Source organism: Rana temporaria, chromosome 8 (assembly GCF_905171775.1).
Source record: "Rana temporaria chromosome 8, aRanTem1.1, whole genome shotgun sequence".
NCBI lineage: Eukaryota > Metazoa > Chordata > Amphibia > Anura > Ranidae > Rana > Rana temporaria.
The window spans coordinates 146,283,671-146,302,564 of record NC_053496.1 but is presented as its reverse complement, the minus strand read 5'-3'; the positions used below and the strand labels follow the sequence as shown (position 1 = coordinate 146,302,564).

At 46.1% G+C, this 18,894-nt stretch overlaps 1 protein-coding gene across 6 annotated transcripts in view; it reads left to right on the top strand.

Moving 5' to 3' along the window:
• The window catches only part of LOC120909154 (calcium-binding protein 2-like), a 335,054-nt gene extending 317,866 nt beyond the window's left edge, over positions 1 to 17,188 (top strand). For 5 of the 6 annotated variants that reach the window (XM_040320854.1, XM_040320852.1, XM_040320856.1 and 2 more), the window contains 3 exons: positions 5,914 to 6,023; positions 8,382 to 8,529; positions 17,052 to 17,188. In XM_040320854.1, the coding sequence (XP_040176788.1) occupies positions 5,914 to 6,023; positions 8,382 to 8,529; positions 17,052 to 17,077 (284 nt within the window). In that variant the 3' untranslated portion in view covers positions 17,078 to 17,188. The remainder of the gene's footprint in view (positions 1 to 5,913; positions 6,024 to 8,381; positions 8,530 to 17,051) is intronic. The other variant, XM_040320853.1, reaches the window with a different exon arrangement.
• Positions 17,189 to 18,894: the final 1,706 nt, after the last annotated feature.

Below are 18,894 nucleotides of genomic sequence, written 5' to 3'. Positions count from 1 at the left end.
ATGCCAGAATGCATAGTTTCATGTTGTATTCACTTTATTCACTATGCTATCTGTGATGAATTTGCTGTGGGTGCTTTATTCTGCCAATTTTTTTATTATTGCTGCCTTGACCCCCTGCTTTTTCCTGTTACTGTCTCAAACTGAAAATTTGATAGTGTTCATGTAGCACTTTCTAGGTTTCCCCGAGGACTTACTAGTCCTGCAGGAGGTATCAAGTATGCCAAGCGGTTAGTGATTTTAAGATATGCGCTGTGAATAATTACCACTGTGGGCAGGGGAGAGAGGAAGGTGAGGGGGGGGGGGATTAAGGTTAAAGGGGGGAGGGGGGGTTGAAGTCAGGTGGGTCTCTGGAGCAGTAATGAAATCACAAAAATGGTAGAGGTGCAGTTGTAAAGTGGTGATTAAATCAACATAAACTAAACAAAACTGTGCATATCACTGAAGAGGACTGAGAAAAAACTACAGTACATATATGTGACAGTCCCAAGTTAGATGAAAAAAAAGAACCAAAATCAAATTCAAAAAGTGCTGTTGCAAGAAAGCATACTGAGTGAATAATCAAAAATAAAGTTCCAAATATAAAGTTCCAAAGCCAATGATGAATGAAGATGTGCGGGAAAATCAAATCCAAATGAATGAAGATGTGCAGGAAAATCAAATCCAAACGAGTGCGCCCACACCGTTAGTGATCCAAGCAGCTTACCTCCTGGTTATCATTCAACAACCCCAAAAATGGGTGCTCTGGCCTTTTCATTTGGTGGGGATCTTCCTGGTCAGTCTCAGTAGTTGGTCATGTATGGAAAATATATAATAATAAAGATAATGTGGCGTGATGCTGGTATCACATAAAAAACAAAACAAAGGGGGAGCTCTATATAGGATGGATGGAAACTCACACAACTTACACGCTGTGTAGAGATGGAGTGCTTGTCTCCACGAGCGCCGAGCTCGTCTCCCTAGATTCTCCTGCACAACTTTTCTTCCCTAGAGTCCGCGGAGCAAATGGCTCATACGAAGGCAGAGGGGGTGGAGGAAGGAGAAGAAAGGGGGCACATCGCGTGATTCCGTATAAAAACAATTTAATTAAAACATAAAACAATCTTAAAAGACTCACATATAGCAGTCTGGTATCGGTTACATATCCTACGAGCGCCGCGCTCGTTTACCGTCCGTCAGGTGCTGCTGCCAGTGCTTAGTGTCCCACACGTGTTCGTCACGTCACGTCAGGGGATGAAGTCACGTGACGTGACGAACACGTGTGGGACACTAAGCACTGGCAGCAGCACCTGACGGACGGTAAACGAGCGCGGCGCGTCCGTGAATAGGGATGGACGTAACTCACGTCTAAGTAAAAAAAAATGACTTAGTTGCGACGTCATTTCGCGCAAAGCACGGCGGGAAATTTCAAAACGGAGCATGCACAGTTCAATCGGCGCGGGGACGCGCTTCATTTAAATGAATCACGCCCCCTACCCGCCGATTTGAATTCCGCCGGCAGAAATACACTACGCCGCCGTAAATTAAGGCGCAAATTCTTTGAGGATTCGAAGATCCGCCAGGTAAGGTACGGCGGCGTAGCGTATCTCTGATACGCTGCGCGGATCTAATTCTATGTGGATCTGCCCCTCAGATCTTATTTCTGGAGTATCTGAAAGATATAAGATGATTCAACGTGAGATATCAGGTAAAGTGAATTGGAAGGCAAAATAAAATAAAAAAATATTATTATTTTTTTTACATCTCTGCAATACATGTACTTTTTCCCAAGTTTTATCTCAGTGCAAAAAAAAGTGCAAAAAAATAACTGTAAATTTACCAGAAACATAGCGTGCCCCAACCTTCCTACATGATAAAACAGTTAATCACAATGGGCCAGATTCACGTAGAGCGGCGCAAATTAAGTTACTCCAAACGCAAGTTGCTTTTGCTCTGTCGTCTGTTGGTGTGTGTTGGTGAGTGTAGTGTTAGATAAAAGATTTGGAGGAGTAGTAGATTGTAGTAGCTGTGTTTTTTTTTCTGAGTGTTTTTTCGGTGTTTGTTTTTGAATTTGTATTAGCTGTCTGCTTGTGTGGTTTGATTTTTGTGTGTGTTTGTTCTGTGAGTATTTTTGTTTGTTTGTTGTGTGAGTATTTGTGTTTGTTTGTTGTGTTTGTTTTTTGTGTTTGGTGCTGAGTGTTGGGTGTTATGGCACCAAAGCAAAGGAAGCTGAATTTTTCTGTGAGAGAAAAGCAGATACTTGCTAGGGCCATCACCCGTTTCGGGCGTTATTTGCATGGCCCTGAGAGCCGGGACACCACCCCGGCCAGGAGGAAGGAGATCATTAAGCGAATTACTGATCAGATCAATGCGGAGGGGGGGAGACGAGGACCCCCAGTGGGATTCAGAAGAAGATCAACGATCTTAGGAGCCTGGTCCGGGAGAAGATGGCCAAGATAAATGCCCATGCCACGGGCACTGTAGGAGGACCACCCTGCTCCATCAGGCTGACTGAGGAGGAATGGGCAGTGGCCCGGTGCTTCCATAGCCAGCAGGTGGTGGGCCTGCCTGGCTTTGAATCTGATGCTCCTGTGAGGACAGGTAATTTTTGGGTTTTTCTATCTGGTGAGTAGCATGTGTGGGTGGGAGAAGGGAATATGTGCCAAGTGTGTGGATCCTCCAACCTGTGTATGTTTTGTGTCCTCCACAGATGGCCAGGAGATTGCTGGGCCATCAGGCCAGGAGGTTGCTGGGCCATCAGGCCAGGCTGCACCACCCCCAGGACAACAGGCTGTAGAAGAGCCCCAAGAATGGCAGGAGTCCCCAGGGGAGGGGAGTGGCCACACCTCCCCTCATGAGGAGGTTGAGGGGGGAGGATGAGGGGGGGAGGATGAGGATGAAGATATGGACATTGCCAGGGAAAACCTTTTGGCCTCGGATGTGTTTCCCCCTGAAACTACCCCTGAGGCTGGCAGCAGTCAGGCCACCATCAGGGGTAGCCCCTCCCACTCCTCCCCCAACAGGCCTCCCCCACAAGGGTCTCTCTCTCCCCTCCTCCCAGGCCACAAGACTCAGCTGCAGGCAGGAAGGCTACCCATAAGACCAGGGGGGTGGCCGAGTGTCTGCCGGCCAATCTGCGGAGGGACAATGCCCTTCAGACCCGCCATCTGGGTCAGATCAACCGGACTTTGACCCAGATGGAGGACAGCCTGGGCTCTATTAAGGAATCACTCACTGATGTGGCCACAAACTCCTTGGCGGTCATCACATGCATTTGTGAGCTGCAGACCGCAACAACAGGCGTGGTCCAGGAGGTGAGTGCCCTGACCCAGGCTGTCCAGGACAACACCCGGGCTGTCCAGGCCAATACGTCTGCCCTCACACTCAGTCTGAAGAGGATAGCAGTGGCCTTGGAGGGCAGGCCAGCAGGAGGACAGTCACCAGGGGAGGCTCCTTCTTCCCCTGCTTCCCTCCCCCCAGGAGTCTCCCCTGGTTGGCCGTGGCCGTGGCCGGCCCAGGCGTAGCTCACGCCGCCGCCGTTAAGTTTGGGGGTACTTTTGATTTTTTTTATTATTATACTGTGCTTATGATTTGTTTTATGTGTGTGAATGATGTATGAATGTGGGGGTGACATTCCTGATTAAATAAGGGTGTCACCCTCAGTTTTGGTGGAGTAGGCATGCCCAGGACCAGGGAGAAGTGATCCCAGGTCCATTTGAATGGTGTATGAATGCACAGTGACATAATTGGAGCCGTGGCGTGGCGGTACTGCTCCCAAGTACCATTGGGGGTACTTGGATCTAATCCAATTAGATGTGCATGTGATGTGTCTGTGCTAGGGACCACAGTGGGTGTGCATGCATGCATTCTCATTGTGCCATGATTAATGTGTGTGTTTACTGTGCAAAGATGCATTCTGCGAGGCGTCTCCTGACTGCTGTTCCCTCAGAAGAGGGGGTACCCTCGGTTACTAAAGTCACTAGTATAGTTATGAGCATGGATGCCCCTGGCATGTTGGCATACCGATTGTTGTCCTGCAAGTGTGTGTGCTCAGCTCTTCCTTAATGGTGTTGCTTTAGCTGACCTTTACACAGCTGGTGCAAAGTTAGGGCACCTTTTATAAAGTGTAATTTTACACCATGAAACTAGCAGATGCGCACAGGGTGTAATCTACGCCGCACACACTTAATTTTGTGGATCGCCTTATCTCCCTCATTTGCATCTTTGCCTATCAAAACAGTGGTGTGTCTAGCGTATTTTGCGCTCGAAGAAGCGCCGGTGTAATTATTTTAGGTAGGACGGAAAAAAATGGATTTCAGGGGTATCTCGTTTTGAGGATACGGCACAAAGATACGCGCGGCGCATTTTTCAATTACGCCGCGCATCTCGAGATAAGTCGGCGTAAGTGCTTTGTGAATCTGGCCCAAAGACATTAGATCTCCCTTTATTTCCTCCTCATCTCCATAACTTCTCTTTTTGCAAAGACAGAGAGTACTGGGAGTTTTCAGCTCACAAGATTTTTGGCAAAATCAAAAGCTATTATTTGTATTATCAAACAAATATAACAAAACACTTTGGGGTTGATTTACTAAAGGCAAACAGGCTGTTCACTTTGCAAGGCTAGTTGAACTTTTCACGTGAATTTTCCCAAAAGCTTAGGGCCAGATTCACCAAAGAGATACGACGGCATATCTCCTGATACGCCGTCGTATCTCTGTTTCTATCTATGCGACTGATTCATAGAATCAGTTACGCATAGATATCCATAAGATCCGACAGGTGTAATTGTTTTACACTGTCGGATCTTATGATGCAATACCGCGGCCGCCGCTGGGTGGAGTTTGCGTTGTATTTCAGCGTCGGGTATGCAAATTAGCAGTTACGGCGGATCCACGACGGATTTTCGCGTTCGCTACGTCGTCCGTAGTCAAGTTTCCCGTCGCAATTTTAGTCGTTATTTGACCTGCCCTAACTTTACACAGCAATCGTATTGCTGTATAAAGTATGGCTGCCGTTCCCGCGTCGAAATTTTAAATTTAATGTCGTTTGACTAACACGTCCGGGAATACAGAAGTACGCTACGCGCATCGCCGTTCGAAAAAATGACGTCACGGCGCGCAAAGCATGACGGGAATTGCGAAACTGAGCATGCGCAGTAGGTCCGGCGCGGGAGCGCGCTTAATTTAAATGTCACACGCCCATTTGAATTGGCCCGCCTTGCGCCGGAGGCCGCCGGCATAGTTTTCATCGCAAGTGCTTTATGAATCAGGCACTTGCGATGAAAACTTGCAGCGGTGTAACGTATCTACGATACGTTACGCCGCCGCACTTCTACCTGAATCTGGCCCTATGTAAATAAAGTAAAGTTCATATTCAGTATATATATATATATATATATATATTTTCCTTGCACATGATCAGGTATTCTTTGCAAAGTAAAACTTCACCACTTTCACTAAGCTCAGAGATCATTTCCCTTGCAAAGTGAACATCCTGATTGCCTTTAATAAATTAGCCCCTTTGCATGATATATACAGATGTATGTTTTTTAGTACACCAAACAGGAGTCAATTTCATTATTAAGCCGGGTACACACGAGTCACATGTCGGGAGTCATCAGCCAATTAAAAAAAAAAATGGCCAACATTCGGCCCGGGTTTATATCAGTCTGTCGGACATGCATGCTGAAAAACCAGCAGCTGACCGACTCCCGATCAGCGCTCTCAGCCAATGATGGAGAGCGCTGATCGGAGTGTTCTGGCGGGGGGACATCCCCCTATCAAAACACAACAGCTCAGCGGGAGATCGCTATACTAATTTTGTATAGTTAGTTTAGCAGCTCCGACCACAAAAAATTGTGTGTACCAGGCTTTTGGGTTTACATATTTTTACCTTGTCAATGCTGCTGCTTTTCACTAATTGTTCTTCTGCTCTCAGCAGGGGGTAAAGTTGATTTTGAGGACTTTGTAGAGCTAATGGGGCCTAAACTTCTAGCAGAGACAGCCGACATGATTGGTGTAAAGGAGCTAAGAGATGCTTTTCGAGAGGTATGCCAATTTACATATACATTCTGCGTGCTCTCCTTACTCACAGGGAAATGACTGTGTCTTCTTCCTTCCATCTCTGTGCATGGCGATCATAGAAACTGAACTGATTTTCTCTCAGTAGCTACTTGGCAAGGATACAAAAAGTATGTAAAAAGTTAAGGAACTTTTTAAGAAATTTTTATACAGTTTATATTAAAATAATGACTAATGACTAAGAAACTTCATACACATCTGAATAGCATATTATGATTTGAAGCAAATGTTTATACTGATAAAGCAGAGCCAGACAATTGTTGCCATACGTGAATCTATAGGGAGTTGTACAGTAATATATTATTGATCTCAAAATGCAGGTTATAATTACCTGTTTTAATTAACTCTCTTAGAGTATGAATACTTACTAAGCAAGCAGGATTTGTCATCTACCATTTTAAGACTTTTTTTAGTTTTGAAACTTTCTAAAAAACTATTATAATTAGTTCATTAACACGATTGAACCAAACCAAACAGCTGAAAGGTAGGGCACTTGACATAAAAAGTTATAAAGCAGGCTCCGAGAAATGTGTATATGTACCTTTTTCCATTTTCCCACACAACACAGGGCTAGGACCCCCTAATGTTCATATCATCCTTGGATGTGTGCATGGGAGGAGTTTTAGCAGTTGGGAGCCCAGCATCTACTATGAGCCATGTTCAACCAAGCGGTCGTATTTCTAATTGCTCACCAAGGGCAGTAACCCATAGCAGCCAATCAGAAAAGTGCAAGGTATGAAAAAAACAAACATACTTACCTAGGTGGTGAGAACTAAGCGATCAAAGACCACTGATTTCTCAGTTCTCAGACCTGCTCTGAGCACAGAGCGATGACTGTCAGTCACTGACTCGGTGCTCTGCCCCTCCAGCACTCACTGGAGCACTGAGGTGTTGAGGGGGTGGGAGCAGCTGGCTCAGGCTCTCAGCAGTCCACTGAGAGGCTTAGCCACCTGCCAGTCAAGGCATCTGGGTGGATTCTGACAATAAAAAGATCTCTCAAGAGTCTAGACTGGCTAAGATCAGCTGACAGACTGAATACGGGTCACAGAAACACAGAATGAAGTGCACTCCTGTGTTCCCCAGGATAAGTAGGGCCAAAAGAGTTTTGGCCCTCCTTATACTTTAACTCTGCTAGTTGCTGCAAATTACTGCGCTCAACAATTATCAGTTAAAGCTGAACAAAACCCTTCTACAATTTACAAGCCAAGGAAGCTGCCATCTTAGCCTCTGTTTGATCTACAGTTACCATTGTGCTGCACATGTGTTCAGCTATGACACCAACCATTTGCTGTTTTGACAGTTCTGTTTAGAGCACAAGCAACTGTAAGGCCTTGTACACACGACCGTTTTCCTTGACAAAATCCATCAAGAAACTTGGTGGCAGAGCTTTTTTGCAGAGGAAAACGGTCGTGTGTATGTTTTTCGTCGAGAAAACTGTCATGGATCTCGACGAGAAAAAAGTTCTCTTTTTTATCGTCGGAAGTCTCAATTTCCTTGTCGTGTTTCTCGTCAGGCTGGTTAACGATGAGAAACGCGTTCGTGTGTATGCTTAGAAACTCACGCATGCTCAGAATAAAGTATGAGACGAGAGCGCACCTTCGGTAAAAGTAGTGTTCGTAATGGAGATAGCACATTCGTCACGCTGTAACAGACTGAAAAGCGTGAATCGTCTCTCACCAAACTTTTACTTAACACGCAGTAACATTAGATTAGTAAAAGCAGCCCCAAGGGTGGCGCCAGTGGAATCAAACTTCCCCTTTATAGTGCCGTTGTACTTGTTGTACGTCACCGCGTTTGAGAACGACGAGATTTTGTCTTGACAGTGTGTACGCAAAGAAAGCTTGACAAGATTCGACAAGCCTGACAAGGAACTCGTCAAGGAAAACTATGTTTCTTTTACGATGAGTTTCTCGGTCGTGTGTACGAGGCCGGACAGTTATCATTCATGGCATGCCTTGAATGAAACTGCTTTGGGAAACCGTATCATTGGGTTTGGTTCCACTTTAAGAGCAGTAAATCTTTATTGAATAAATAAGGCATGCACATGTCAAGCTCACTACTTGTCAAATAGTACAGGTTTGCCTTTATTCAGTTCCAGTCACTTTTTTCGGGCAAACAATACTGGTTGCCTAAAAAAAAACAGCACTAATTCTCCAACAATTAACAGCAGGAGATAACTGCTAGTTTCCACAGACATACTGTACAAGACAACTTAACAACGTATTAACAACAAATGCTTACTGTATTGTATAGCTAGCTACCTTACACACTGTGCAGTCCTATCTCATCATAAACTTTTTCATCTTTTGTTTTCAATACTTTCAGTTTGACTCAAATGGTGATGGGCGAATCAGCACACGAGAACTGCGAGATGCCATGAGAAAACTCTTGGGTCAGCAACTTGGTCCTCGAGAAGTCGATGAAATCCTGAGAGATGTGGATGTGAATGGAGATGGACTTGTAGATTTTGAAGGTACATGCCCCAAAAACTTTGGACCTTATTTATCAAAATGTTTGAAAGAAATTGTGTTTGTGTTGTCCACAGCATCCTAACAGTTGTTTCTACTGTGTAGACTAGAAATGTAAAAGGAAATGATTAGTTGCTGAGGGCTATTCTTAAAAGATCTTGATTTCGGTCCCCTGAGACATCTGAACTGTGTCTTGATTTGTGTCTAAACTCCAGCCTCCAATTACCACTGCAGACAGTATGACAGATATTGCCATTATCTTCTCTTTACTATCAGCAGACAGGGCATTCCCCTCTGACTGGTAGCTAAGTAGTGGTGGTGGTGTCATGGTTTCCATTGTGCAGGCAGCCTGGCTATACTGTGTCCATTGGTAGCTAGGATGCGGGTGGGTATTTTCATGATGCAGGGGGGTCGGCCACCAGCACCATAAAAACCAATGATGCTGTGAGGCCAGGCTGCCTGCACCATGGAAGCTCATTATGCTGTGCTGCCCAGATGCCTAGCCTCCCACCTTTACTGAAGTTTTCTCTTATACCCCAAAATGTCCTGGCATGTAAGGTTGGGAATGCAACACAATCTCCTGTGCTTGGCGACCCAGCCAACCCTCTGGAAAGTAAGGGTAGGAACCACTGCTCTGATAAATCATTAACTGCATATAAATACAAAGGGGCAGATCCACAAAGCACTTACGCTGGCGTATCTCGAGATGCGCGGCGTAAGTGTAAATATGCACCGTCGTATCTATGCGCCGTATCCACAAAACGAGATACGCCTGAAAAATAGGTTTTTCTGACAGATGGAATTTTTCTGCCCCGGCACATCGTGGGCGAAAATATACGCTGGACACACCATTGTTTTGCTATGCAAATATGCAAATGAGGGAGATACGGCAATCCACGAATGTACGCACGCCCGACGCGGGCTACGCGCACCGCGCATAGGTCATACGTCCGGTCTAAAGTTACCCCTCATAAAAGCAGCTTTAACTTTGCACCAGACGTGTAAAGGTCAGCTTCAGCAGCACCGTTAGGGACGAGCTGAGCATCCACACTTGCAGGACAACAATCTGTATGCCAACATGCCAGGGGCATCCATGGTCATAGCTATACTACTGGCTTTAGATGCGCATAGAAGGAGGAGGGCTCGGAGGAGGGCACGGGAGAGGATATACCGACCGCGCATAAACGTCTTTGGCATGGTGGATTCTGAGGTGTATCGCATCTTCAGATTCAGCCCTACTGCCATCCTGGAATTAACCACAACCCTGAAAGATGACATCACCAGCCAAACACACCGCTCACATGCAGTGGAGCCACTGGTCAAGGTACTGGCAACACTCCATTTCCTTGCCAGTGGCTCGTTTCAGCGTACAAGTGGAGTTGTGGCTGGGATGGCACAATCCTCCATTAGCAGATGTGTGCACCAGGTTTCCCTGCAATCCTCAGATGCATGGCCAACCAAATCATCAGACCCACCCAGGAGCATCTGCGGTTGAAGGCAATGCAGGATTTCGTTAGAATTGCAGGATTCCCACGCACCGTGGGGGCCATTGATTGCACACATGTGGCACTACGCCCCCCCCCCCATGACACAGAGCACATATACCGTAATCAGAAGCACTGGCATTCCATCAGCGTACAGGTGATAGCCGATGCCCAATGCCTCATATGGCACGTCCGTGCCAAACACCCAGGGTCCAGCCACGACAGCTACATATACCGTCAAAGCCCCATCCCAACAGAATTCGAACAGAACGTGTACGGGTACAGCTGGCTGGTTGGTGAGTGACATGGGAGTCAGGCATGACTGTCCGCCCCCATGATGCAGACATCACGAGGGGCACATGCATGAATAACATCCTCCTGTCTTTTCCCTTCCAGGTGACTCTGCATATGCACTTGGACCCCATCTCATGGCTCCATACTGGAATCCCCAAACCCCAGGAGAGCAAAGATACAATGAAGCACACGCACACTCCTGAAGTCCCGTTTCCAATGCCTGGATAAGTCTGGGTACCCTGTTGTATTCCCCAAACTTTATGTGCCAGATCATCGGTGCATGTTGCATGCTGCACAAAATTCGCTGTGAGAAAGGGCCTGGAGATTGACCTACGTGAGGACCTGACCCCCGAACCAGACAATCCCCCCCCTAACCGAGGCTACCCCGTCTTCTGAGGGAACAGCAGTCAGGAGATGGCTCACAGTAGGCATCTTTGCACATTAAACACACACATTAATTATGGCACAAGGAGAATGCACGCATGCACACCACTGTGGTCCCTAGCACACACACCCCACATCCTCATCAAATTGGATTAGCCCAAGTCCACCAATCAGGACTTGGGAGCAGCAACGCCACGCCAAGGCTCCAATTATGTTGCTGGACATTCATACATCATTCACACGGACCTGGGGATCACTTCTCCCTGGTCCTGGGGATCCCTTCTCCCCAACAACCGAGGGTGACACCCCTTTTCCGGCAGGAATGTCACCCCCACATTCATACATCAGTCACACTGTAGCCTGACTGGGCTACAAAAAATGAAAAAAACTCATAACCTGAGTATAATGGAAAAATAAACATAAAAAACTCATAACCTGAGTCGAACTTAAAAAATAAAGAAAAAACGTAACGGCGCTGCCGTGCCCCACACCTGCGGTGGCCACGGCCCCGGACCCGGCTCCTCAGGGGAGACTCATGGGGGGGGGAATCAGGAGGAGAAGCATCCCCTGGTCTCTGCACACCTGGCGGCCTGCCCTCCAACGCCAGGGCGATGTGGGTGAGGACCACATTGGTGTCCTCCTGCAGCCTCACCCCCGCCTGGATGGCTGCCGTGTTGGCCCTGACAACCTCTGTCAGGGCGTGGATCTCCTCACCCACGCCTGCTGTGGTGGTCTGCAAATCAGCCATGTAGGTGATCACAGCTGAGGAATTGCATCCGACATCCTGCACAGACTCCTTTATGGAGGCCATGCTGTCTGCCATGTGCTCCATACTCCTCACAACCTCACCCAGATGGCGGTTCTGGCGGGCCTGTCCCTCCGGAGGTTTTTTGGCAGAACATCTGCCACCCCCCTTGTCTTCCTGGTCGCCTTCCTGGGTCCTGATGTGTCTTGGGGCCTAGGAGAAGGGGAGACCCTTGGGGGAAGCCCTGTTGGGGGAGGAGCGGGAGGGTTTACCCCTGATGGAGGCCTTACTGGTGCCAGCAACAGGGGAAGACAACTCCAAATGGAGCCTCACCTCATTGCCACTGGTGACCTCCTCCTCCTCAACCACCTCATGAGGAGAGGTGTGGCCACTCCCTTCCACAGAGGACTCCTGGCTTGCCAGGGGGTCTGCCTCAGACTCATGTCCGGGGGATGGTGTGGACTGGCCAGATGGCCCAGCACCCTCCTGCACATCTGTGGATGACACAAAACATTCACATGTTGGAGGATCCACACACTTGTGACATGTTCCCTTCCACCCCCACACATGCTACACACCAGATAGAAAATAAAACACACTTACCTGTCCTCAAGACCTCCTAAATGGAGTCAAAGCCAGGAACTCCCTCCACTTGATGCCTGTGGAGGCACTGGGCAACTACCCGCTCCTCAGCAGTGAGCGTCAAAGTAGTTGCTGGTCCCCCTCCAGTGCCCCTGGCATCAGTGGTCATCTTGGCCAGCTTACCTCGGACCACACGCCGCAGATCGTTGATCTTTTTTAATATCTCATTGGGGGTCCTGGCCTCACTCCCCAAAGCATTCACATGATCTGCAATCAGCGCCAGGATCTACCTCCTCCTGGCCTGGGTGGTATTGGCACTCTCTGGCCCATGGAGATACCTATCATACTGGGTCATGACCCTGATAATGATAGCCCTCTCCTGTGGGGAGAAATTAAGCTTCCTCTTCTTCCGAGCTGCTGACATGGCTCCAAAACAAACACCTACAAACAACAGAACAAAAGCACCTTGCTTCAGGGGGGGGGAAACAAGAGGATGTACTGTTGCACTGGACGGGCGCATGTTTGGGCGTATTTATGCCCTGGGCGTATCTCAGTAATTATGCCGGGCCTAGTTCGTATCTCACTGATTACGCCGGGCCGAGTTCTGAGCATAGTCAGCGTCATTGCGCATGCGCCGTCTGGTCGGCCCTTCATTTGCATGGGGTCACGGCTCATTTCAATGGAACATGCCCACTTCCTTCCTACTTTCAATTACGCCGGCTTACGCCTCGGAATTTACGTTGCGCCGGCGCATCGTCGGGCGCAAATACTCTGAGGATACGGTACTTGCCTCTCTAAGTTGATAAACATATTGATAATTACACTGCTCAGATGCATAGCAGTGTAATTATCAATATGTTTATCAAGCGATATTGCTAGTTATGTATTCATTATTGGTTGCCTCTGTCATCCGGTCAGTAAGGCACTATAAGGCCCCATACTCACGAGCAAACATGTCTGCTGAAACTGGCCCGCAGGCCAGTTTCAGCAGACATGTTTGCTCGTGTGTAGGCGCGAGCGGGCCGAATTCCAGCAAACATTTGCCCGCCGGGCCTTTTCCCAGCAGACAAATATTCCTGGACTTGTTTTAAAACAGTCCGCTGGAATTCAGCCCGCTCGGACATGTACGGTCGTCAGTACAGACCTACCGTACATGTCCAGGCGCCCGCCGTCCCTCGCATGCGTCGAATGACTTCGACGCATGCGTGGAAGCATTTTAAAGGCGGGCCGCGCACGTCGCCGCGTCATTGTCGCGGCGACACCGCGTCATCGACGCGGCGACACCGCGGACACGCCCCGCGTATTGTTTACGCGCGGACTTCTGTACGATGGTGTGTACAACCATCGTACAGAAGCCCTCTGGCAGACATGTATGGTGAAAACGGTCCGACGGACCGCTTTCACCATACATGTTTGTCCGTGTGTACCCGGCCTCAGAGTCACCTCTGCACCAGCTGCCCTCCATCCTATCATTAAGTGATGTTGGTTGTCACGATACGCGTGAGGAAGAAGGAGGGTGCTGGTGACGTCATCCGCTCGCGCCGCAGAGCGGAGACACATGCTGCAGTTACATGCTGTTCGTTACAGCTCAATTTTGTGAGTGATACTTGTTTTTATTTATTAAAATACCATTGATTTTACACTATGGAGGCTTGCTTATTCTCCTTTTGAGTGCCTGTGCTGGGACCTTGTGAGCCTTCTATTTTGGGATCGGATCTGCTGGCTGACGCTGGGACATGCATTGAGCAGTATTCCTATAGGCTTGTTATAAGCCGTTTTAAGGTAAGGGGCTAGTGATTACACTCATCTGACACTGTGGAAAGCCTGGCGTTTGTTGTTTCAATCACGTGTGCATGTTTGGTATCTTGCACTGAAGTATCTTCTATGGACTTTTTGGAGCACATTTGCACTTAGAAAATTTTGATGATCAAATAAATTTTTTCTTGTGTTCAAGATTATTGGACATATTTTTTTCTGCACTGGACACGCTGTTTATTTATTTATTTTTCCATGACATTTTTCTGTGTCTGATCCCCTGGTGGATTATATTGGGACATTTTTTTCACTGCATTAATTATTATTGATTGTTTTTTTATTCACCCTATGCATGTTATTGGACATTTATGTTTTAAGGAATTTTGCCTACACATTTTTATTGGACTTTATTCATTATTTATTCTATTTATTTTTTCACTATGCACTTTTTTGGATTTAGCACTTTGTGGATTTCTGCATATTTATGTATTATTATTTATTGAGGTCTATGAATTTTTATTCTGACCACATCTACACTGTGCTTATGTTGGCACGTTGGGTTACCTATTAGGTAATTTTATTATTAATTCACTCTCATTACCCTCCACATTAACTTATTGATGTTGGGCGGTATTCTTAATTTTATTTGGAGTGGAACACATTTAGACACACAGCAAATGGTGGATATACTCACTTGAAATTGGATTTTATTACTTGGAAGATCATTATTTATTTATTAACATGAATTTGTTATTAGTATTATTTATATTTTATTCACTTTATTATTTGCAAGCGCCATTACACCCCCCCTATTTTATATCTGTTATCAGTGTGTGAGCACTATCAGTCGTGGCTGCTGCTTATTTATTTTAATTTTATATTCATTATTAGCCTTAGTTGCCCTGGTTAGGTTGGTTTGCGCATTAGTTCCCCCCACTTTTATACATGTGGACCATATGTTCCCTCACTTACTGCCCTGTTGACAATGACTTCACCAGACAGGAAGTACAAGGAAATAATCCAATAGCAACACCATTTTTTTTTTCTTACGATATAGTAAGTGAAGGTGATAACTTCTGTCAGCTTTTTATTGCTGCCTGTGCACCTGCTGCAGATCTGTCCTCACGTTTTGTTTGGGGAAATCTCTGTCACTTTAACAGTAAGGGGAAATCTCTATAATATATAGCATTACCCCCAGTGGAGCTGCTGGATTTTTGGGCGGCGTGTTACCTCGTAGCTCCTCCGACATTCCTAGGGGTGAATGATGCGTATTTCATATAGTAGAAGTAAAGCAATGTCCACGACAGGTGCTCTTTGCTGTGCTCTTTATTACCCAGCCGGGTAAAAACAGTAAACTTGTGGTGAGGAAAGTAAAGCTGAAGAAGATAGGAGAATAGCAGATTCAGGCGTAATGAGAGGAAACAGTCTTGCTCCCAAACGTAACAATTCTTTGCACCACTCCCGCCGGAATGAGTTTAGCGTACCCGGACAGGCCTCTCTCACTGACCTGGCAGCCGGAGTATTACTCGGACAATTGTAGGATAAAGTCTCTGCTACAGACCCTCCTTGGTGAACTTGAACTTGGGAGAAAGTCTCTGCCACAGACCCCTCTCAATGAGCCTCAGAAAGATACCTCTGCCACAGGTCCCCTCTGGGTTGAATTCTTGGAGATATGCCTTCTTAATTGAGTTACGTCTGGATCTCCTTCAACTTGTCGCCCAGGTACCGACCGACAGGTGATCAATCCCTTGGTGTCTGGTTACCTCGATCCCAGTGGTTTGTTCAGGCCCTTCTGGACTGCCAGCCTCTCAATGGCGCTCCTCAGACTGACTCCCCACCGAAGAGCAGTACAGCTTGGGATCCTGAAAATGGAAACCCAGTCACTCACTGGGTCCCCGTCGCTGTTCAGATGCTCCGGGTCAGCATGGCCCCAGAACCAGGAACACCGCGTGGCACGCATGCCCCGGCCAGGTAGGCCATAACGCCGGGGCGCTGTGATGTGGCCACCCTAAAGGTGGGTGCCACACTGGATGAAGCAGAACCCAGAACCAATGGCGTCTTCCCCATTAATAGCCCTCCATAGAGGAAGGACACCCCAGTACAGCAGAACGGGCCCACAGCACAGCCAAGCTGAGACAGAGACTGTATTTTGCTACTAACAATCTGGATCAGAGTTTAACTACACTCTGATCTACCCTTAAATTTAACTAGCACCAGTACTATAAAGTACATAGGCGCTACAAATAGTAAAAACATGACCCAGGTTCTAATACCACCCTTTTCTACCTGCCCCCTCCCCAAAGAGGTTTTAGCTGGATGTAAACATTAAGGAACAACTCTACCAAAACCTGAATTATATGTTGTGGGGTAGCTTACAAGTTGTAACAGTTCCTTGGCTAAGCATATGTGTGCTCTAGGGAGATAGTTCTGATTCAGTTTATTAAATGAATATTGTTGCAAATAATACACCCTATTTAAAATACATTTCATTAGGCAGAAACATGGAAGATGCCTTCTGCTATCATCCTCTTCATTACTCCACTACAGTACTTAGTGAGTCCCTATCTGCAACACCTACGAAGGTTGAGAATTGTTCACTATTTTTAATTCTGGGTTAATGTAAATTAAATTATTAAGCAAAGATAAGAGACACAGCCACAGAGCCCATGACCTTAAAAAAGGTCAACAATTGCAGATTTTAATTAAGGCATAAATAATTGTTTGGAAATATGGATGAACCAAAAGATAACATAGAATTGCAAATGCCCATGAATGCACTAATATTAAAACCTAACTCTGGGCAAATAAAAAAAATTATCCTTTGCAGTGGGGCTGTGCCACTTTTCTGATCCTCCTCAGCTTTTTCCGTAGTTGCAGGGACCCTGCAGCATATGCACCATGTACTCCACCGCTCTAGAGTCCTGACTTCATCAAGACGAGAGCAGGGTCCATTGCCCTGCACTATAAGTGAAGACACCGAGGGACAGTCCAATGGCGGATCATGGGAGAGTGCCGCTAGCCAGGAGAGCAGAAAATCAGGTAAGTAAAATAGTATTTCCTTTTCCCTAGACAAAACGAGTAAGTAATATTTCCAGTGCAGGCGCAGGCCCACTGCGAGGAATCATTTCTTATTTGCTCAGTGCTGGGCTTTAACTCGTACTTTCAGTTTGATTGCATCAAAAAACATATTTAGTTCTCCTTTAAATTGAGGTATGACCTAATTTTTTTTCCTGGAATGACCTTTCAGCTCCACATCTGACACTTGTGATGTTTTACCTTGCAGAGTTTGTACGAATGATGTCTCGCTAAAGAAAAAAAGACATTAAAAGATGGTGTGAAGAGTTTACTAGAAACGTGAATCTTTCATTCCTATTTTACTTCAAAGCAATCCACAATTAAAAATAAATGTATATTATTCTACAGGCTTTTGTATTATTTTTTATGAGAAACAAAGATGTGCAATTTTACTAGACCCAGCATAATGATATGGTAACAGTAATGCAGTAATACCAATCTGTTACCTTTTTACCGAACCAATGCCATAATACCAATGACATGTTATCAAAGTAAGGCCTCGTACACACGACCGAGTTTCTCGACAAAAAACAGCAAGAAACTTGCATGTCTTCTTTTTCCTCAACGGCAATGGAGAAATTTGGCTCGCCGAGATCCTCGACAGCCTAACAAGGAACTCGACGAGCAAAACGATGTGTTTCGCCCGTCGAGTTTCTCGGTCGTGTGTACGAGGCTTCATGCTGTGGGATCAAAGTAATACAATATTAGAGAACAAAATAAAAAGGTTCCAGTTAAAAGATGGTGGCTATGACAAGAAACTGGATCTGTCTGTTTTGGATTCTGGATTCTGACAAAATAGAATGAGGTTGGGCTCCAAGTCACCACTCTCTACTGGGGCCTGCACCTGTCTGGTAAATCCGCATGACCTTCTATACCTGTTTTAAAAATAATTTGGTGGTATGCAGGTCTGCCTGTGAATAATAATAGACCCATCATGTTAGCCAGGAGGATAGAAAAGTTATACTCTTACCTTTGTTTACCTGCATGTTCCCCTACACAGCAAAACCTGCAATAATCACCTGGTGATATAGTTGGCAAGTGTCTCAGTCCTGCAGAAATGTTCCAGGATTTTGGAGACTGTCCCACAGTGTCCACATCCCACAAGATGTCCTGCAGGATCCAAGACACTTGGCAGAGTGGCGGAGGGATGCCCAGTACTGGAACCCTCTGCTTTCCAGCACATGGCATTGCTGTTATCCCAGCGCTGATCGTTGTCTCCTATCTGGCAATCACAGCATACTCCCGGTCAGCAGAGGCAGGGTTCCTGCTCCTGCTAACACTAGCTATTTGGAGTTTATTTTTCTCGTACGGTCATCAACAATATTGTGTTTATTTTATCCCACCGATACAAACTATAGGGTTCACTTTATCCCACTGACACAACCATGAGGCCTATTTTATCTTGCTTCCACTGCGAATATAGAGTTTTATTTTTCCCAGCAATCACAAAATATTATCTGGTATTATTATTACAGGTACTTACAGTATATAAAGCCATCAACTATACACTGCACTTTACATTTACAGTATTGTACATTCACATGAGTTCTTGCCCTCAAGGAACTTACAATCCAAGGTCCTAACCCACCTACATACACCTACTAGGGCCAATTTAGACAAAAGCCCATTCATATCCACATGTCTTTGGAGTGAAAAAAACGAATCTATTTTACTCCCACTTATCTTCAGTGTTCTGCAGGCCCTATAAAAAAAAAGAAATTTTAATTTAAATATTTACCGTAATTTTCCTTTCCTGACGAGCTCCATGGCAGCACAGCTCCCCATGCCTCCAGGACTTAACTCATATAAATTTGAGCCCATTTACAGCCTCCACGTTCTGTAACTGGTCCTACCAAGCTGGGCGGGATCTGTGCTGCCATGGAGCTCATCAGGAAAGGAAAATTATGGTAAGTATGTTGAATTCAATTTTCCATTTTCCTGACAGCTCCATGTTAACTAACTGGGAACTAACTAGAAAAAACAGGGGAGGGATAATGCTACACACTCCTCAATTCTGACAAAAAAAATAACAGAAGCCAGGATGCCTCTGC